General features: G+C 35.2%; 1 protein-coding gene across 3 annotated transcripts in view; it reads left to right on the top strand.

Moving 5' to 3' along the window:
- The window catches only part of LOC117216001 (protein slit), a 630,281-nt gene that overhangs the window by 583,549 nt on the left and 23,194 nt on the right, over window positions 1–23,538 (top strand). For all 3 annotated transcript variants that reach the window (XM_033462555.1, XM_033462553.1, XM_033462558.1), the window contains 10 exons: window positions 7,946–8,017; window positions 9,839–9,982; window positions 19,428–19,499; window positions 19,777–19,848; window positions 19,932–20,145; window positions 21,047–21,210; window positions 21,770–21,841; window positions 21,961–22,032; window positions 22,117–22,188; window positions 22,789–22,932. In XM_033462555.1, the coding sequence (XP_033318446.1) occupies window positions 7,946–8,017; window positions 9,839–9,982; window positions 19,428–19,499; window positions 19,777–19,848; window positions 19,932–20,145; window positions 21,047–21,210; window positions 21,770–21,841; window positions 21,961–22,032; window positions 22,117–22,188; window positions 22,789–22,932 (1,098 nt within the window). The remainder of the gene's footprint in view (window positions 1–7,945; window positions 8,018–9,838; window positions 9,983–19,427; window positions 19,500–19,776; window positions 19,849–19,931; window positions 20,146–21,046; window positions 21,211–21,769; window positions 21,842–21,960; window positions 22,033–22,116; window positions 22,189–22,788; window positions 22,933–23,538) is intronic.

Genomic DNA, 23,538 nt, shown 5'->3' with positions numbered 1-23,538 from the left:
AACTCATGATGCAACTAAATATAAAATATATATTTTCTCAGGCATATAGATATTTTAGTACATACAATATCACAGCTGTAAAAAATCCATAAATCAATTACAAAAATCATGGACTAAATTACAAACAATTTACGCTCGTATGCGTCATGCGACAAGTGTGTTAATTAGTTACAGATAGATTAATCCTATAATAAAACTGATATAATCTTTAAATCAAAGAGTTCAGTAACAAATGCTATATCATAATAGCGGAGCAACAATTAGTACAGGTAAATGTAGAATGTTTTTTTCTGACAATGTTACCTAACTCATTCACATTCGTGAAAATTTGTTAATTCATAAAATTTGTTTTATTTTCACCAATCTAATAAATTTATCAACATGATTCACCGATCATCATCGTGAATCATGTCATCGTTAAATGACTCATGTAAGTGAGTAACAGTTTATTTTTGCTGCTCGAAACACCGCATTTTCCGTCTTGAGATGGAACGATCGCATTTCGCAGAACAGATAATTCGAGGAACGTCGTTTGCAGATCGTGGGACGATCGATCGCGTTATCAAATCAGATGCAGCTGAGTCTTGCTGCATAATCCACTTTATCGTCGATTCGATTAACCCTGAACGAGGTAAAACGAGCGTGGTTGGCAGCAATGGCTAACGAAGCCAATGCGAAGAACACGACGACGCCATGTTATCATCCCTCCACTTTGTCCTCCTCTACGTGGCGTCGATTGAAAAGCTTCGAAGAAGAAGGCAACGGTGAATTGCTAGCTGCTAAAGCGGTAATATGTCTACCTAGCGAATGAAATATCGACAGAGAATCGATAGAGAATGTTTGATAGAGAATATTCTTCGGCGATATAAATCATGCCGGTACGATGGAATGCAGAAGTTATGGATCTGCAGGGGATGATTCTGAAAACTACATTTTTTTCTGATATTGTCTTTTCTGAAGAAAATAATATGGATAAACGGTGCAAAAAATTTGCGAAATTATAGAAAATGTTTGTAAAATTGTATGAGATATTAGCTTTCGCGGAGAACTCCTATTTTATGATGAGAGGTAAAATATTTTTTAAAGAGTAAATAATAAAGAATGAATGATAGTAGAAACTAGAAGAAACTAAAGGATATATACTTAAGTTAATGCTATTTACATAATTTAAAACAATAGTCAAAAACAAAAAGTGAACTGGTAGGAAATATGTTTATGAATAGACGTAGAATAATTCTGGTCGATTTATTTATCTTATTTTTGACCAGAGGAAAAGGGATTCTCCGCTCCCTTTTTAAATAGATCGTGTAATTTAAGAGAGTTGATGTTGGAAAAATTATACAGTCTATTTAATAAGCGTTTTATTTAAAGAAGTTTTAAGGAAGTCGCTTTTAAAGCTCGTTGGCTACTCTCGTTTATTTCAACCGAAAGTTAAAGTCGTAAGTTACCTTTGGTATTCAATTAACTGCTGCATAAGAAACAAGAAAGTTAAGATAATAAGTGGGTTAAACTTCGAAATCATTACGTATTCTCTCGGAATTAACTTTGATGAAGAATTGTTACACGAGTATCGTACGAAATCTGGCTCATTTTTTAATAATTCTATTGTAAAATAGTAATATTGTAGAATTGTTTCTATTATTGTGAAGATTCCAGATTTAAAAATCTAATTAAATCATTAAGAATCATATGATGAAGTAATAGGTAAATAAAATAATTTATATTAGTTTTGTCAAAATACGAGTACAAAAAATAAATTAAGACAATGGATGCTTTTAACACAATTTTACGATACGAGTCAGAGACATAACAAAATTATCATGATTTAAAGGAAAATACTTTATCATAGCGTTGTAAAATAAATACTTCAATTTCTTCGAACTTTACAAAGCTATTATTGCATCTAAATAAACGAACTAACAGTGATGATTAGTAAGAAAGATAATAAGTATATTCCTGAACTTTCTTTTCATAACCACGATGTTAAAAAGAATTCAATAGTTTAAACTGTCTAAGACAGAATATTGACCTTTAGTATGCCAAAAGTGACAAGCAAGTCTTTGGAATATCTTTAAGTTAAATAAATGTAAAATATCAGTATTAAGTAATATAATGTAAGTATCCTTGTTTTATATTTAAAACAACGTGTTACAAATTTATACTCTAATTCGTTTATTCGCTAGACATAAAGCAAAGATTTTTAAAAACCAACATCCTAATATTTCCGCCGATAAAAGAATTCTAAAATCCGTAAAAATATTTCTCTATACATGCTGATACTATGGTGTATCAATGATTTCTAGCTATTGTTTCATTAATCTCCATCGTGTGGACAATTTAAGCCTTTCATTGGCAAACATATACGTATTTTCCAATTTTGTGGAACGAAATCTTCGTCAGAAAATTTCCCCGTGTCTACCATTCTGTATAACCACGTATTCATTACCATAATTCCCTTTGCCATTCGTCTATTAACCATGTCACTACCTTTAACTAGAAATTTCTGTCATATCTTTTTATAATTAATTCTTTATACTTCACTGCAGCAACTATGAAGATCTCGATAATGTGACAATTCTTTTATCTTACATTATTTTCACCGATAAAAAGTGCAAAGAGAAAGGAAATTACTGCATAAATAAAATTAAAAATTATGCATAAACTTTCGAAGAAACTCCTTCGAAGCGACACTCTTAATTTCAATAAATTTTGCTGCAAAAATGTATTTATTTCGAGGCTTGCTTTTTCTTCTGGACTTCAACGTTCCAGCTGAAGCCGTAACAAACTTTCAAACTGAAATTCAAAATTCCGTCAAAAATGTTTACCACTGGGAAAAGCTATACTCGACCAGGAATTTTTTTCGGAGCAAACGTTTCCGTAGTTCGAAATTGGAAAACGGTGAACAGGGAAAAGTTTGCGCTGCCCTTTTTCGACGGCCGATTTTCACTAGTATGAGCTCTCTTCACAAGCGAAAAGTCACACGCGTAGGTGGACGCGAAAAACAAGTGTTTATCGATGTCACGTACCGATCCCGCTTCGACAGATTTTTTCGCGCTGCTGTTTACCCACCGTCAACACGCTTTTTTCATTTAACGATTATCAAGAGGATTGCCGCCTATCTCTGCTGTCGTACTCTTCTCCATCGATGAAATGCTCCGGGGTTGCATTTTAAATATTTTCTGTCTGTCTCTGTCTCTCTCTCTCTCTCTCTCTCTCTCTCTCTCTCTCTCTTTCTCTCTCTTTCTACTCTCTATATGCTGTTCGATACTCTCTTTTTCTCTATTCTCACTATTTCTCTTCTTCTCCCGTCTTTTCCTTTCTATTTTGCAACTCTTTCGCTAAACTGTTTCTGACCATCGTCAACGAGATGCCATGGTTACGAACGCTATACCAAACTATTCGTGGTTTGATCTCCCGATTAAAAGATATCTTCGCTCAAAATCCACTTTGTTTCCACTCGCTTGTTTTTACGTCAGTCACTCTTTATTGCTATCGCTGTGTTTTCCTTCTTAGTCTCGCTGTCGGAATTTTATTTATCCTTATGCCTTAATTACTCGACTTTGTGTTCTCTATTTTTCTACGCGCTTGATTTTCCAAACGTAACACTTGTTTGTTATTAATTTACTGTTATTTTATGTAAAATAATTACAGATGAGATGCAGCGAATTATTTTCCCTAATTATCATCATTTTTAAAACGTATAATTGTATATCGTAAGTATCTTCAGAAATAACTGTGGAAATAAGTAAATATATAATAATAGGAAGTAAAATTTGGAAAGTTTAAATTTTTCAGGGTACAAAGCTCGAAAATGTGGAATTTTATAAAATTAAGAATTTGAAATTAGAAATTTAAAGATTTAAGAATTGGAAGGATTGAATCTATAATTACGCGAGTTCTACTTATCATTCTACAACCGATAGTTTGAGAAATAATTGCCATCTCTTCCTACAATCAATGTTTCTACATGTTTTATTAATTACTTGTATTTTTATCTTCCATTGTTGTTTGTGTATCGTTTCGGTTCATTATTTGCTTCGTAATTCTGTGTTAAGAATCTTAAATTTCCATCGGTTTAAATCATCGATTTGAAAAAGCTTGTTTTCCCTTGTAACCCAAATACCCCGACAGCTTACAAGTTTATCGATTTCGCTCGAATTACGATTGGACAAACACGTTGAACGATCTCTGTAATAAATCGGATACTAACACGAGTGATGGAAATCCAAAAATACAACCCGATTTGTCCAGATTTATCATCCATTGCAAACAATCCTCAACCTTTCTGCTTTCAAAACAACCAGTAAATTGTCGCGTTCCAGTGTAGAGAAATTATATTTTCACGTGAAATATCGCGATTACGATCGAAATTTGTAATTAGACGAAATAACATCGTCTTGTAACAACGTATATTATACATTGCCTCATATTTCCTGCATATATTATTCCGTTTCAGTGTAATACGATGATAAATCTATTTTATATGCGAAGAAAATGCTATAATTTACGTATTATAGAAGCTATGTTCCAGGTAAATTTAAGAATTAGTAGAATTATAAATTGACAAATTATATTATTAATTTAGCAGAGGATTACTTGAGGATTACTTATTATTTAAAAGTAAAGAATACTTTAAATCATTATTATGATTTATCATAATTATGGTGTTATTAATTAATATTATATTATATATACTAGATTTATAATTTTAGAATTTAATATTATTTAAAAATATTAGTTTCTAAATTCTATCAAGTTTAGTGTCATTAAGAATTTTATATTTCATAATATATCATTCAATTTAAATATGATTCTCTAAACAGATACATCAAACACAATTTATCAGTTTAATAGCTGTGATAAAATTATAAACTCATTTACGTATTATACACATCGTGCAGCACTCTGACTTTGATACATAAGAAGATCAAACTCTATAGTATTGTACTATCGTGGACAAATTGTCTAAGAAATATCGGGTGAACCATAAACAATGTTGCGAGAAAACCTAAGTGCCGACAGGCCAAAAGGATTTGGACACTTCAATGGACCGAACGACCCATCAATATGTCGTCGGTGTTTCAGTCGAATAGTTACGCTGAAAAAAGTGACCATGAACGCGGACGGTTGCGGAACATGCACGTGGTAGGGCTATGAGAAAAGACAAAGGAATGCTTAAGGGAGAAAGACGAATTAACAGGCAGTAGTTAGTTGAAAAATCAGAGTGTTGTCAGCGTCGTCAGAGAGAGTGCTGTCAGCGTTGTCGAGGAGGATGGTCCGCGTGAAAGAGAGTCAAATTAACTGTGGCGGCACTCAACAGCAAATACCACCACTCGACACTAACTAGTGTCGGACGACGGCAGTGGTTAGCGCCTTAGGTTACGAGCGTTCGGGAAATCCGATTTTTCTTCCACGCATCTAAAATTGGAAGAAAAATAGCAGTACCCCATCAGCGACATCTACACCCAGCGCTACAATTATCACGGACAACACATACGCCTCATAACTACTCAGTTGTCTTAGTTATAGCACATTACTGTATTTAGTTCACGTTAAATAACCATCGTTTCCTGTTTAATCTATTCTAAATAAATAAAAAAAATCCTACAGTATCTCTACGCGACATTAGGAAGTTGATTAAATTCCAATCGTGTGTTTCAAGCGAATTAAAGACGACAAAAGGATACCGCGGTGAGTCAATGGTTTACAATTATCCTCTCTCCGGAGCCTTTCGATAGTTGAAATCGAACCGGAAATATATCAAACGACTGGTTCTCGCAGCGCGTTCCGCTGCTTTGGCTCGACATTCACCTGTGCCCGGGTCTCTCACGGCAATTATTCCGGGGCGGCGCGACGACAATATCCAGGCAGGCGAGAATGGAAAAACGACGAGGAGGAAAGCAACCGGTCGGATCCGAAAAAAGGCCATGGCCGCCACGGTTGAAATTAAAATCTCACGCAAGACTTAAAAGAGCCGCTAAAAACAGTCCTTCGCTTCTCGTTTCGTCGTTGAACCGGCGTGTCTGGCTACGAAAACGAGGAAATAATTTGCGTTCCACCGTGTCGTTGTCGTCAACGTTTCAACAAGAAGACCACGGAATCAGGAAGAGAGAAAAAGAAAGAATAAGAAAAAGAAAGAGGATGAAGAAATAGAGGAGGTCGTTGAGTAGGCCTGACTCGTTACTCGTTCCTATGTCTGGCGTTTTTTGTCAGGTAAAAAATTTCCACGGGAAAAGGAACCAATTTAATAAGGTCTTAATAATTTGCCAGCAAGGGAGAGCAGACGGCTGTGTTTGACGGTTAACCCTCTTGGTCTCTGCTCTCCTTTCGCGAGAAAAGCAAATTCACGCTTTCTGTTTACCACACCGTTCGAACGAATGATATTTGGCTCGACTGGTTTGCGCGAACGTTTCAACGTTTTCATCTGTTTAGAAATATTGGGAAATTTATTAGCAATAAGTAAGTTAAAGTAAAATAAAGAGACATTTGAACCAATCGAATCTTTGGAACGTCGAGAAACATTTCAATTTTGGGAAAATGTAGAGAAATGTTCTTATCGTTCACCACTGTTTCTCGTTTTAATCTTAACACTTCGACTACCACGCCGAAATTGCATGTTTCGCTCAGGACGCCACAGTGTTTTAACACAGTGCACCGTTAAATGCAAGATTTCTTCTCATTTTTTCTTTATTGATGTTCTAATAAAAATGTTTAATTATTCAATGGGGCACTTTTTATTTCAAAGTATCTTCTATTTATCGGTTATATTCAAAATGTCCTAACTGTCAATTTTCATTCTATTTTTACAATTGTAAGAAGTTCAAGCGCTCCGGTCACCAATGACCACCGTGATGTCACACGAGAAACCGTGACCAGCCATGTATGACCAACGTGGCAGTCAAAGTGTTAACATCTTCAAAAGTTACAGATCCGTTTTCTTTGCTGATGTTGAGAATTATGGATCGTAATCGCCGAAATAAATATGTAGGAACACTTTCATCACATGTAGAGATGATAATAAAATAGTTTTGTATTTATTCAATATGCGATTTACGAGATGTTCATAGATACTCATTACACGTGTTTCAGTACTCATTTAGTCTCACTTTTACCATGCGTACGGATCAGTGACATTCTTTTGTTCTATGAGACGCTGCGTACGTACATATATTCACGCACATACTCACACACATATATGTGTATCACTACTGCGCGGCTGATCCGGTGTAGCTCACAAAATCACATATATTCCAATAGCTGAAACGAAAGCAAGATCGACATATAAAAATTCGAGGATCGTAGCAGAATTAAATTTGTCGTAAATACATAAAAATCCGTAGTCTAATTGTTACATTCACGTCATATTGCGCAATGTAAATCAAGGCAAAAATAACGCGACAAAGTATCGAACAAAATCAGGGTTTACGGTCCAGTAGGCCGGTTTTCACGATCAGCAGGGTGGTCTCGTCGTAGCGGGAGGTTGCTTTGAGCGGCGCGTAAACGACAACGTTTTAAAACGAGGGAAAAAGGGCTGGCGATAAAATTTCTCCGAAGTTTGCTCTTTGTACTGGCGCTCCCTTTCGCGACGAGACAAATATTTGCACCAACCAGGGAAACAGAAATACTTATTCGCGACAAATAAATACGATGAACACAGGAGGGAGGTTTCAGAGGGCTGAGGGGTTGCTTACGAACGATACAAAGTAGAGGGTGAAAGTTGAAATGGAATTAGTTAAGCACCACTGTCGAGTGGTTCTCTCATCTCTTGTTCTCGTGTAAAAAGAGGAACAACGTGCGTATCTCGAGATAGCGAGATTTTTATGAGATTTTTTGAAAGGAAGGAAAATGAAATTTTTGCCCGGCGACCAAACGACGGACGTATTATTGACTCGTTCCACTGTGTCACTGCGAGATTAATTCAACGCTGCGTTACTCTTTGTTCCAGGGACCTCCAAGGGAACAATATCTCGGTGATATTCAAGACGGACTTTGAGGACATGGCCACGCTTCACGTTCTGTGAGTATCTGTTCGTTAAATAACGAAGCGCGTCGTATACTAGTTGAATTGCGACGCTAGATAGCGATGGGATCAAGTTCGAGTATCGTTGTTTTGGTAGGAAAGTGATACAACGAAGAGAAGTACATTCTTCAGGGAATTGGTTGGAAATTGTTTGAACTAGTGGATATGGAAAATTATTAACTCTAAGAACGTTTAGAGAAGTATGAATTCTCGAAAAATATAGAAAATGATCAATTATTAGAAAGTGTAGAAAATTGTTATACTTGTCTTCTTACAATTTAGCAATTAGTCTTTCGGCTTTGTTACGTTTCTCAAAGTGTTTATAAAAAATTAATTCCACTTACAGTGCAAGACGACAATCTTCATACAGTTGGAATGTAGAAGAAAGAGAGCGATGTTCTTTTATATTATTAGTAGACTTTGAATATTTATGTAATTATACAGGGTGGTTGGTAACTGGTGGTACAAGCGGAAAGGGGGTGATTCTACGCGAAAAAAGAAGTCGAAAATATAGAATAAAAATTCTTTTTTTAATTTTTTTTTTTTATTAATTTTTCCATCAAGACAACGATCTACAGTGAGATCCGTTATAACGTACCGCACGCGTACCGAGCGAAAATTCAAAGTCGATTTTCTCGAAAATAAAGCCTCAAACGAAAAATTTTTATTCTATATTTTCGACTTCTTTTTCTGCGTAGAATCACCCCCTTTCCGCTTGTACCATCAGTTACCAACCATCCTGTATATTTATGAAAGCAACGAAGCCCAAACAGAACATTGTTTTGCCAAATGCACAGAATGTATGTAATACAAAAAAGTATCTAAATTATCCAAAGTGTAACTCGTTATAATATTTAGCAAGAAAATTTTTCAGAGATGCATACAAGTCTGCCATTTAATTACTCAATATACAAGGGAACATTTATCTCTGCAAATGTCTATGTATGATACACATACAGTAGTACAATATAAAAAATACCACTCTTACTATTTGTACATCCCAATTGTACGAATATTTTTGTTTCTCGCCGTGTCTAGTCTAAATTCGGATCTTCCTACAATGTTCTCTTTTTCTCGTAGTTTTGAAGAAAATTTTCAAAGTTATACCTTCGAACCTGGTTACAATGCGCTTGATCCCGTCACTAACAAAAGGCAAGGGACGGATAGCTTTGGTCGCGTGCTGCAAATAGAATTGAATAGAGCCACGAGCTGAAGCCCGTTGAAGCGACTCTTAGGGGAGCGAAAAGTTGGCGAAATTCCGGTAAATTTGTCGCAAACGTCGTCCGCGTGGACGCCATTGTTGCAACAAGAAGGCAAAGTTGCTCGAATTCTGTGTGAAACTCGCTCTATGCATAGAGATTGTATTCTTTTCTCGACTGTTTTCAGCTCCGTGACTTTCCTCCGAAGGGCGTAAAGTTTCTTGCACGTTTCGAAACGCGAAGAACGAAATTTCAAGATGAGATCGGCGTGAAACGAAAGTAATTAACGCTAACTGGGTCGACAGATTTGTTCGTGTTCATAATGCAGAAATAGTTAAGACTTTTGCACGCGCATCACATGCACGATATTATCTTATAATATATGAAACGTCCGTTTTTCAACAATCCATTTTTCGCTGAATTCTAAGGATGCGTTTGTACATATACGTACACGAAGAAAAATGAAAATCCTATACTAGAGAGAAAAAAAGATGCGATTTTGTAACGATATACTATAATGACAAACTCTTTAGTTAAAAACAAAACCTTTAGTTTAGTTACGAACAAAATCTTTAGTTAACTGATATAACAAATTCGGTGTTCAATGCGTCTTTTGCAGTTGCCTATCGAATAATCAAATTCACACCATAGAAAGAGGTGCCTTCCAGGATTTAGTCGGTGTCGAGAAGCTACGTCTGAACAATAATCAAATACGTCACATCCCCGATCTTCTCTTTAGCAACATGATGAATTTAAAGCGCCTGTGAGTACCGTAGAATTAAATGAAATTATCCTTCCACTTATTTATTATTATTTCTGCATGAATTAATAGTGTACTTAATTGATAAACAGACTGAAATAATTAATTCGTTTTTCTGTGAAAAAATTTGTCGTAAAAATGGCGTTCATTTAAGGGAATATTTGTAACACGAAATAATATTTTTCGAGAGTATTACATCCATCGATTTAACGCATCAGTTGTATTGAAAATACTAAGTAGAAAAGCTGGTAATGGATTTTGTGAGAAAAGAGGATAAAAAAACTTAATTCTGCAAATATCCCAAAATTATTTTGCATTAGATAAATCCCAATGGATGATCCCTCTCAGTGAATAAACTTCCAACAAAAAGGTAAAGATCCCGCGACTCGTTTACGTAAATTAAAAAGTAACTTTACCGTGCATAAACTCATACACGAAGAGACAAGTAAGTGGCCTTTTTCGCAAGCTAATAAATAATCTTTGTGAATAAAACTTCATTCATCTTCAAAAGTTAAAAAAATTTTTTTTGCGCACATCTGTCTGGCTGAATAAAAACCTCCAACCCCAAAAACTCCAAATCCCACGACTACCGTATGACAAACAAACAAAAAAAGAAGGAAATAGCTTTTAAATGCATAAGCTGCAAATATACATAGCGCTTTGGTCGAAACTCAAAATCCCAAGTAATCTTCGTTGAAAAAATATCAAGCCGGAAAAAGAACATACGCTTCCATATTACTCGTCATTCAATGGGACGTTCTTTAAACAAGGAAAAGCGAACAGCTACCTACATAACGAAATCATATCAGTGCCGTGCGACGGCCGCGTTTTACAATTCGTTCGACCGTTGACAGGCGTGTTTTGATATCGCGAATTTGTTTAAAACGCGTGGCAGCCGTACACGCGGAAAGTCCACGCGGGCGATTCCTCGTCAGTGTCGGGCGCAGCACGGAGGTTATCGCATAAACTTTTCAGACGATGGCCTACATACCACCCACGCGCTCGTGTATACACGCGGAAGTACGCGAGTTCGGTTTGTGAAAGCCGCTTTCCTCCTCTTCCCCCCCCCCCCCGACTCTGCCCATATTGAACACGCATGACTTTGCCGCTCTGGGTTTAAACCTATTTTGCCTCCTCTGTTCTGCTCCTTTTTTAAAGCCGATCGTTCGCTTCTCGCTTTCGAGTTTCTGCTTCCTATACTTTAAAAAATAGAATAGCAAAGATGAGAAAAGAATGGGAGGGAAAAGCGAACGGAAGTTTCATCTATCGACTACTGGGCTACCGCCGCATTTTTAGAAAGCGACTTTTCCAATTTTTTTTTATGTTACCCACACCTGAACGATGTTACGAACGAAGGCTATTGTTCGCGGAAAATGGAGCAGGTTTTTCAACGATCTGTTCTTCTCAGCTCTGTCGCGGTATGCGAATTATTTTTCGAATGAATTGTGTTTTAGAAGGACGAATCTGTATTCGATACTTCTCTTTGCTATTTTCGTAGGATACGTATTTTTAGTTAGTATACTTCGTTGTTGTTTTATTATTTCATCGTCGGTGCTTGTATTATCGTATTATTAAAAATTGTTGTTAGGAAAATATCCTTCAAACATACCGATGCATAATACGTATTTAGGAGTATCGTTAATTAGAAATTGCCAGATTCGCGATCGCAGCGTAAAATAAGCACCGTTAAAACAGCTTTACACGAATAAAGTATAAATAATACTAGAAAAATCCTCAAAAGAAATTATAATTTATTAGTAATTATATGAACGACTTACAATACTTGGATGATCAATATATAAAAACTGAAATGGAAGAAAACACTCGCTGCTCCTTTCTACAATCCCATTCTACCTTTATCTACAATCAACCAGTCAGTCGAAAAATTCATGCTTCATAACCGACCCCGGATCAAGGAGCAGTCAGCCGCTGGCCAGCAGGAAGATCGAGCACCCAGCGTCAGGAATGCGATCTAGCGAGATTAACACGAAGATCCACTTTTCCCTTGGAGTGCTTCTCGATCCTGAATCTTAATCAACTGATCCCAAGTCCGTCACTTGGTCTAGGATAAAAAGGAGAATGGGAACACACCCAACCTCTATCATGATTAAACAGACATAGCTTCTGTGTGAATGGTACGCCATGTTAACCTGCTCGATGGTCAAGAAATTTGTTCACTATGAAAAAAAGAAAGGGACATTTCTTCTATTTATGTGATCTTCGATGATATAGAAGTGAAAGGGGAAGAAAGATAAGAAAAGAAGACCAGAAGAGAAAAACAAAAGAAGATGTAAGGTTAAGAAAGGAATATGGCGGAGAATGGGCCCATCTATCACGTTGTGAAGTGGTCAGATGAGAACTCGAAAGTTCTACGAGTCTCGAGGCCTTCCACTCTGCCCTCGGACACGAAAACCTATAGTCTCTGATGATAAGGCCGGGATCAGCCAGCTTACAAAAGGACGTATTATGTTGCGAGATTCTCACGGGCATCCGGACGCTTGATAATCCTTCATCCGGCGTGGATAAGTCGATGCCCCTGTAGGAAACCAGAGAAGGTTAACACACGGATGGGGGTGTTGCTTGGCGGAACAGAATAGGACGTTTCTATAATATTAGGTTGTCCCAAAAGTCCCTTTCGTTTTATAAGGAAGTAATAGATGCACAACATTTTTTGTTTTATATTATTTTATTGAATTATGTGGATCATACGGATTTTATAATTTCCGGACAATATAGTGCGATTGTAAATGGAAGTTTTAACGATCAAAGTTTATACGACAATTTTTAAACTTCAATTCTTCCGATCGAAAATTGGTACACAATTAGCTATATAATTAAAGGAAACGAAGCTACACAGAACACACGTTTATATGAATTTTTTCGAAAAAGAAGTATTAGTAATTAAGGAATGTATTCGAATAAAACGTGTTCTCAATCTTCTGTCATCAATTTTACAGCAATTAAAATAGATCCACGTATTATGAAGCTTCCAGATATGGGACGTAAAAAAGAGTTAGAAAGAACAGTATTTAAGTAATTATTCCAATATGAGAATCAACGTAAGTAAAGCGTGGAATACTTTTATAGTAACAGTAAAAATATTTTCTTCAAAGAAAGATATTTAACCAGAGTAAGTATATTACAGCGACGCGGTAATGATACGCAGATTAATCGACCTACGTTTAAGCTTATTAAGCTTAAGCTTTTTGAATTTAAAAACACGGATTGGCTTTTCTCTTGAAAGTAATTAGTAATACGAAACTAAGGTATTGTATGAAATATTCTCTTCACTGAAACTTAATTAGTTACGATCTCATCTCATTGAAACCATTTACTTTAAAATCTTTATTAACATTCACGTTGAAAGCTACATTATTTAACACGCGCAATTTTATCCAACATGAAATCACGCTAAGTAATTAATTTTATCTTACCGCGAATCTAACAAAATTATAAAATTATAAATATAATAGTAAGCTTACTCAGAATGTATTTATAATATATGTTAAAACAACAACTAGCGTAGATTTTTGCATCGTTATCGTACGTGTACGTAATACGTACAAACTACATTATTAAATTAACATTATACACATTTCCTTTGCATCTTATTTCCAAATATGTAAATTCTGTTTTCGCTTGTAAACGATGTACCACGTATACATAACGAGTTACGTTATCGACTTTCGAATCTTCAAATCGATTTCAAATTTTATCAATACATACGTATATAATCGTGACAACGATGCCTCATTAAAATGCTAATGAACATTGGAAAAGCTTTATGCAAATATACGTAACATGAGAAAGCGAACTGGCTAACTTTACTTTTTTACCAAATCCTGAATTGCATTACTCAGATACATAATTAATATTAAACATCTTTCGAAACAAATTACTTATTCTCATCAAATTATTTATCAACAGGATACACCATAAATAATCGCAAATTCCGAAATAAATATTAAAAAATAATGTTCGTAACTTGTATGGAAAAAAACTCCGCCTTATGGAAAATAAAAAAACGTAAAAACTACCCAACAATACAATTTTGCGATCAGTAAAATTATGACAGATTTATTCACAGCAATTATTCCAGACTCATTCTATCCTACGTACATTTTTCTAACGTACCGAGAAAATTGATTAATCACGCTGCACCGTCCCACGAGAGATTTCCGTACAAGCTAGCAATCAGAAGGCGCAAAATATTAATTAACTGTACACGAAGATTCCTTCGATTCTGTGATGTGATCGTGTACCATCGTTCTGCGAAGAGCTTCGTAGTGTTTTCTGAGGTACCGTGGAGCACAGACGGAACAGCGTAGAACGGAAACATGTGATTAACCCATCGCGCAAATGTAGAAAGCTATTCGAGGTGGTAAGAGGATGAAGCTCCGCTGGTAATAAATGGTTTGACACAATGGAAAGGGGCGCGGACACGCGGCTGATTAGTATCACTACGTCGTGTGCAAGCATATTGCTCTCAGCTTGAAACGCGATACCCCTCGAACCTGTGGTGAACGTACAAGCTTGTATTTACGAGGCAATAACATTTGTTCGCTGTACACTTAAGCCGATAATAACCGGGACAAACGTTAGCCACGTACGCTTTGACAACCTGGTGTTGCGGTGATTTAAACAACGAAACGGTCCACTGAACGTCTTGCGATTCCTAGCCATCAAAATTTATGGACGAAATGGTATTTCGTTTCGTAAGAGACTAGGCTTCTTTGATTCTAGATATGGTTGCACGAAACGTTGTTCTGTTTACATTTACAATAGCGACAGGTTGACACGCGTCTTATTTTCCAATGAACTCTTTTCTTAATCAAATTCAACATTTCATTTTCATAGGTATTAAATTTGTATAGCCATGTGAATCAAGCGCGTGTTACCATTTAAATTTCATATTATATGAAACTAATTATTTCATTTTAGAATTAGATATGTATCCTTATCAGTCTCTTGAAAATTTCGAGAAATATTAGTCTTTATAATAGTAACAGTCTTTATAATATTAATCTGAAAATGCTGGAGGTAGAGTTATTAATTTTGAAAAATTGTTAAATATCAAAGTGGAAAGCGTAAATGAGAAATATGGAGGAAATCTTAATAAACGAATATTAATAAAAGATCAAATAGAAAGAGACAGAGAGATGCATTTGGTTTAATAATAGAAATAATATATCGAACAAGAAACGAGGCCAGGACGAAGAAGGAAAATTGAATGTAATTTTCAGCAATTTTGCGCGTAACATCGTTTATCATAGTTAGCCCGCAGATATTGCATGCAAATACGGCGTAATTTATCATTAACCATGAATGTACCTAAGTTCCTTGAATATCTGCGTAATTATTTTGTGCGAAATTGGGTCATGAATACAATGTTAAATAACTCGAACCTTATAATTATTGCACCAATCATTTCTACGAATATTAAGATTCCCTGATTTTCCGTCTAAACTATGATATACAGGGTACAAATGAAAATGCCGTAGACAACAGATAATTGCTTGTGCAAAAATGAATTAAAAGCCTGAAATACAATTTCTTCATTCAAGATTTAGTAAGAATTAATTTTCAAGATCCGCTACATGCAGCATTTATGTAGTTTTTTTTATGAGTTATTGGTCTGGAGCAAGTACAAAGAAATGTATTTTATCAACGACGATTTATTTTATCTATTGCAAAGACAGACAATTTCTCGAGCAAGATAATACCACTACGTTTTCAATTTTCCAAAAATATTACATTTTTTAACGTGTAATTAACACTATACCTAAATTATAGTTACAAGCTACGAATACTGTTTTACGGAAGACAAACTATTCCCTTATGATCTCAAAAGCGGTCACCAATCAGGTTCCGTTTCACCCAACTCTTATCGCGGTAACACAAAGCACAGTACCAGCAACATTTGGAATCGAGCACTGACTAGAGAGACAGAGAGACAGAGGAAGAGGTGGAGAGAGGAAGAAAGATAGAGAGACAGAGAGAGAGAGAGATGAGAGAGGTCCAGAAGGTCCTTTTGTTAGTTCCACCGAAGGAGCGGCTACGTCGAAATTCAGTAATTGCTTTCTGGATTGGCTGGGAGCGCGGTGGGAGTTTAATCTACCGGCACTGATCTCAGGCAACGCGTTCGAAATTATTGAAATTCTAGGGAATTTACGGGGGACAAAAGTGCTACATCGACACGTGGACACTGCTTTTCATCAAGGAAAAGGAAAAGAGTAGGAAGTAAATTTAATTATCCCTTGTAACCCTTCTTCGAATCGCACCGTCAACGGAATAGAAGCATTCCACTCATGGTCGTACCAAATTGCTTGTTCAAATTAGGAACTTATCATGATCAAGCTACAACACCAGTCCCAAATGAAACCGGCACCACTAAAAGCCTGGCCTTCTCCTTTTGCTCCCGGCACGTCTGCGTGGCCGAAATTCGGTAATTGCTTCCAGGATTGGCTCTGGTAAGCAACAGTCTAAATTTGCTGGTTCTTGCTTTATCAAAGCGTTTCGAGTACGTGGAAAATAAATATTGCAATTCAATTTGTTCAACATTTTTTCCCTTATTTAGTCTGAGAATTAATTATACATTAGTTTAGTTCTAAATAGTAAAAATTACATGGTATGTATATGGATGATTATGTATACATTTTCATGTGTGTGTACACTTACTGACGAAAGTATTTGAATATTTACCATAGAAAACTTGTATATCCATATTCTACGTGTTACACATTACAAAGCATTTCTAGATTTCAGTAGATGTTAAATATGGTTCTATCGAATATTTGTGCTTTACCAATATAACTGACAATCAATCGACTTAAATACGCTTCTGATATCTATGAAATATATACTTGTTTCAAACATCTTGCAATTTCTATACATCTCTCTAAACTCGTTTCAAACTCTACCCACATAATCGTGATAGTCTTGTTACAGTGTCAATGAACTTTCGAAACGTTTTATGTAACACACACAATGTATTCATAAAAAACATGTATAAGTGTTCCAGTAGTTTGGTGAACCAGTGTATATTTCTACATGGATACAATACCATGTTAATTCAGCGTACTTAAAATTTACGTGAAATCGTAATAAAATTGTAAAATTATAAAATTACAAGAAAAAAGTGTATAACTTACAACTTATAAATTATTAGGCAAGAGGAAATTTTCAAATTAATTATAGAAATAGATACGATATATTATTCAATACAGATTTCCCTTACTTATTCCGGATTTCCTTGACTCCACCGAGCTTCCCTTTCGAGCCTTTATCTCTTATTTTTGTTACCTCGTATTCGTCTTGTCGAGATGCTTTGTCCGTAGCCTCGGATAGCGGACATAATTACAGACTGCGAGTCTCGTAGCCAATGGATGGTCAACGGTGAACCAAGCGCCGAGACCTCTAACCTATCATCGCGAACGTCTGGTTAAACTCGTGCATCGAGAAAAGGTTCGAACGGATGGATCTTTGCGGAGGAACGCGAGACGTAACGCAATCTATTTAAATGAACCCTACGGTTTAGCGAGGGATCCATTATCGTGATTGACTCTACCGTTAAGCGCGCGTTGCACTCGAAAAACGTTGCGTTGCCATGCATTATTCATGGTGTTCGCGTACCGAGGAAATTATGACGATAAATATGATGAAGCGCATTCTGTTAAGAAAACATTTTCCGGTTAATTTCGCAACCTTATCCCGTGGTGAATATCAAAAATATGTCGTACTATATCGATTATCAATAGCAAATATGTGGATATGGTATAAGTTAACGATAGCGTTGGTAATTGAAATTAAATTTAACATGCATGTTGATTACGTTAAGATATAGGATGAGAGATGTTAATGGTTATTTTATGTATACCATCGAGAATTATTTCATTAACAAGCTTCTTGATTTAAATTTATCGTATCGGTATATTAATAGTTTTGCAAACGATGTTATTTGTGAGTTTTTGATGGTAGGTAACTTAATATGCTTTATAGTCATCCAATATCTCATCGAATATCTCATAAAGGATTGGAGGTATCAATGAAAGGCTTCTATAAAGATTAATTAGTATAGAGGAAATGAATTGTTCCTTCGTATTTCTATGATCAACGATTTGATTCAATATCAAGTTAATTAATTTTATAGAAGAGGCTACGCTTTTTTATTACCATAATATCATGTCCCTTTGTTAAAATAATTTTCACGATCTATTACGGAAAAAGTAATCTATTTCGTATTTTAAAAGATTATAAAATTGTGAAGAACTGTAGCGTCGCAAGTCAGACGTTCTACATTAAATTAAATCATATATTATTAAATCACATTTAAACTGTTTTAATGTCAATCTCTGTCGATACTGGTATAGATAATTCATTTTACTGTTATTCTTAATTATTAATCTGAAACTGTATCTAACGTTTTCGTAACTAACGTAAATATTTTCTACAAGTGACAACGTAACGCTTTCTTTGAAGAGACATTGCTATTCCATAGAGAGAGAGAGACGTGTCACGTGAAGCCGCGGAAATGGTGACTCGTTACTCGTGTAACGACCCTGTGAAACCTTAAAGAAGGCTATAGCCACCCACGTGACTGGCGCACGTGCACGCGGTCACACGTGAGTTGTGGACTGTCTCCGAAGAATTTCCATGGGGAGGAGGGTCATCCATGGAACTGTAGTACATAGTTGACACTCGACAACTTCTTAAATTATTGATCACATGTAGAGCGAACTTGATACCAACTGTAGCGAAGTAGAACATACACCGGTGTTGTTCCACCATTGGAAATCAGACTTTAATTCTAAGACAGAAAACTTAGTAAAAGGTCAATGCACCAAGTATTAGAGTTCAACTTTCTTGCTTTTCATGATCGATGACGAGCTCCTTTATAAACATTGCATTTAAATAAATAATTAATCGTAGCAACGTAATCGTTTCCGTAAACGACGTTTGTTGAATTTTTCATTGTATTTTTATCGAAAATTTGCCGAGTTTCTCAGAAAAAAAAGAAACTAACCGAGTCGATAATTAGTTTTCTTAAAGAGAAAAACGAGTAATATTGATTTACTCATAATCATCAGGCGATTAAGATGGTTTTGTTTTTGTTAATGTTCTTCACAGTGTTCCTGTTCAAGGATTAACAGACTGTCAAATAAGATTGGAAAAAAATTGTATTTAATAATGGGAAACATGTTTTAAATTAAGTTATTTTGTAACTTTTTAAGGAAAGTAGTAAGGTTGATATAAAAGAACAGCACTTCTTTATGATTCAAGTCAATATTGAATTGTGTAATAAAAATATTCCCTTTTAATGTACGCCATGGTACAAATATTTCTGTTTTAAAAAAAATTGTTCTACCGAACTAAATTTTAATTTTTAGTATTATTGTAACATCTAATAACGATCATTTTTTCCGTAATAATTAATGGTGTCCTGTTGCAGAGACCTTAGCCACAATCAGATTGCTACGATTGGACCAAAGACACTCAGAGGGATTTCATCCCTAAAGTATTTGTAAGTGCAATCTTAACAATTCCTGTGGACAATATCATCGAAGTACCGTAATTGAAACTCTGAGTAAAGTCAAACGCAAACTAGTAGAAGCGATCAAAGATGCGTGCTCTATGCAGTAGTATCAGTCGCATTAGTCAGACACTAGTCCCATAAAGAGAATCGAATTTTTATGAATAAAACAATTTTTTCTTATATCGTATAAAAATAAACGTAGGAGCATTGAAATACAAAGAATTTGTCATTAATTTATATCAAGATAAACAAATTTTGTTATCAGGTATCTCGACAACAATGTGTTAACCTGCATTGACGAGGCATCGATACGAGAGCTAAAGGATTTGGAAGTATTGTAAGCAGATAAATACAATGCAATTATAATTTGTCGATCGACGATTAAATAAATAATTTTTATATACTGTTGTTCTGTTGCAGAATGTTGAACAACAATAAGTTAACGACATTAGGCAAAGAAATGCTCAGTGGCTTTTCACATTTGCGAACATTAAAGCTGGTGGATAACCCATTATCTTGCGATTGTCACTTAGCTTGGCTCTCTCGACATTTAAAAACCTATCCGAGACTTGGACAACACACGCGATGCAGCTCTCCAATTCATTTGAAGGATCGAAATATCGCCGATTTACAGGTTTGATCGATGCCAAATATTCTTACGCGTTTTCAATTCCGCGGAAAACATAACCAATGGATTGGAATAAAGCAACATTTAGAACTGAAATAATCAATACTTCGTTTTAAACGTTGTACAATTCTTTCATATACGCCTGTCCATGATGGTATTTCTACTTCGTCTAGTTTTCCATTAATCAATACTTCCGGTCAGTAAGGATCTGTACTCTTCTTCTTCTATTCGTATGAGATCAATTTTTAAAAGAAATTTACTTTATCTTTATAACACTGTCGGTATTCAAAATATCGACGTTTACTACTGACTTTTTTAAATAAAAATTTATCTTTAGAGATTTAATACTAAAACTACCAATATGTAATGTGTTTGTGCTTCTAGATTTACTGTACATAGAATATTACAATTAAAATATGACAAACGATCACTGTGCATTTACTTAGTCCACCTATGTTCATTCATGTAGAAGAGATTATCAACCCTTTGGAATATTTTAATCAATGTTTAAATATCCACAACTGATAGACAGTCTCCAAACTAAATCTTTTATTCTTCATCTTCATCATAATGTAGCTTGTAGAAGCAGTTTTTAAATTTTCTACCATCTCTTGTTAAACGATTTATATTCATATTCCTTTTACAGTCAGTATTGTAATAATTAAGAATAAAAGGTAATATCATAATAATTTGCTAAAAGAACTTACAAATTTTTAACAATTACTAACACAAAATGTCTCTCCTGAAAAGTTTTCTCTACATAGTCGCAAAAAATTGGTAATTTTAGTATTAAATTATATTTACTACGTTTCGTCTTAACCAAAATATTTTCTGGTATAATTTGGCGAATTTTTAAAGCAGTGTCTTTATCGTACTGAAATCTTTCATGTGTCTGTCCGCGAAACAGGAGCACGAATTCAAGTGTTCCGGGCTGGTTGAACGTACAGGATCAGAGTGCAGCGCGGAACCGCAGTGCCCGCATCCTTGCAGATGCGCTGATGGTATCGTCGACTGCAGAGAGAATTCTTTAACGAAAGTACCCACCCATCTGCCGGAGGATACCACAGAACTGTTCGTACACACTATTTTGTCACAACCTCCGTATAGAATTGCCAATTGTCTCCTAAACATCGAATTTGACGAACAAAGACAATCGAATTTCAAATTTAACGATAGTAACTAAATGAATTCGTATTTAACCAATGTAACGTAAATATCTTAGGATAAATAAAATAACAAGTAAATGTAGTAAAATTTGGTTAAAATTTTTCTCAATTTTATCTAAAAATTAAGAACGAATAATTCCACGAATAAACTGCCTGTTGCTGGCACAACAATAAAATGAATGAAATCAAATCTGAACTTACAAGAATAAACAAAGTTACAAATAATAAGAATAAATAAATAGCAAGTGCAAAAACAAATCAGTTGCATTACAATTGGAAAACTCGTGCACATTCATTCTCAACACGTTAGAAATTGTCACGGTCGTTAATAAAAACCAATTAATTTGATATCCACGAAAATTTCTCCGTATTCCATTCCCGAGGCAATTTCTACGGGGAAAAATCAAGCGGTCGTTAGCTTGAGAGTTTGTTAACTTATTCTCTATGTTGTCAATCATTCGCAGACGTTTGGAGCAGAACCGTATCACGGAAATCCCGCCGAAGGCTTTCTCCCCGTACAGAAAACTGCGCAGAATGTGAGTGACGTTCGCGATTAATCCAATTTATGTTTTTCTTCATGTTGTGTTCCGAACGCGATTTCATTTCGCCTGACGATGTTTTAATCTTTACCATTTTTTTCATCGCTCGTCAACAGCGACCTCAGCAACAATCAAATTAAAAAGGTGGCGGCCGACGCGTTCCACGGCTTGAAATCGTTGGAGTCACTGTACGTATAATGTATAATAGCAAAATTTACAGCCAATTCGAAATTAGAATATTTTTCTGACTGAAGCTTTTCGCTTGATTACAGTGTGCTGTATGGAAATAAGATCACCGAATTACCTGGTGGGTTGTTCCAAGGCTTGACCAATTTGCAGTTACTGTAAGTCGACATAGAAATCGTTTACATTTTATTTCGTATACGCGTTTAATATATCATCGATAAACTTGATTAATTTGAAGAAGTAAAATTGAATGGGGAAATTATTTTGAAATTTCATTAGCATTGTGATTATTTTAGTAATTGTATTATATTATATTGGTAAAACTTCAAACAGATCTGAAAATTTATATAGAACGTACAAACTATTTACTGGGAATATGTATGTACTTCATACAGAAGTAGTAGTATCAGAAGTAGTATCAGTAATCGTCTGAAACGATATAATTAATGCTATATATAGTTTCATTAAATGTTCAGCATTGATAAAAGTTGTTCAAACGTTAAATGCTATCATAGACAAAATTTCTTTATTACTTATTTATTTAATCGGTTTTTCATTTAAAAATAGATATGCTGCAGTGAACTTTCGTCCACTTGATAGCTTTTAACAGTTAATTTGAATTGATTGTAAAATAAATTCCTACACACATATTGCTTAATTATTGCACGAGAAAATGGATGCATCGCAACGATATTGTAAATTGTAAACGATATTGTAAAAAACGATAGTAAATTGACGAGACAATACAAACTTTTCAGGCTGCTGAACGCGAACGAGATATCCTGCATACGAACCGATCTGTTCCGAGATCTGACCAGCCTGACTCTGTTGTCGCTCTACGATAACAACATCAGATCCCTGGCCAATGGAACTTTCGCCAATCTACGAAGCATTGAAACGCTGTTTGTATCCCGCCATTGAACCGTTAATTTATACAAATTACCGCGGCTTTAACGCTTCGAGCCCTTTCCAACGCGTTGTGCAGGATCGAATTGCAAACTCGTGTCACCGTACACGTTCGTTTCGCTGTGTACCACGGGCTCAACAGAATATTCTGGCCTCGGTTGTTCGCTGATTGACACTCTTTCAGCGTTTTCGCTGTTTCATGAAAATATGGGCAAATTGTTAGATTCTGTTTGAATTAATTGTATTATCACGATATTATTCGTTTGAAACTATTAGAGAATAGCAACGATGGATATCAACGAGTAATCGTAATATTCGAAAAATGTCAGACATCGTGATAGAAATTTGAATAGTTTTGAAAATTATTGGCATATAGGGAAGAAACTTTAATTTTGCATTGTTTTGATTTTTTATTGATTTATAATCGTAATTTCGCCAGGCGTCAAATGATACTTGAGTTATAGAAAAAAGTAAGTTGAGATGCGATAATATGATGATTGGATGCAAGAATAATCTCTGAATATTTATAATAAGATCTTCTTTTGCATAAAATACATAAATAGATTTCTTATTCCTTCGTACGTATTACAGATTCTATCGTC

This window comes from Bombus bifarius, unplaced genomic scaffold (assembly GCF_011952205.1).
Source record: "Bombus bifarius isolate JDL3187 unplaced genomic scaffold, Bbif_JDL3187 scf7180000007973, whole genome shotgun sequence".
Lineage (NCBI taxonomy): Eukaryota > Metazoa > Arthropoda > Insecta > Hymenoptera > Apidae > Bombus > Bombus bifarius.
This window is presented reverse-complemented; position numbering and strand designations above follow the sequence as displayed.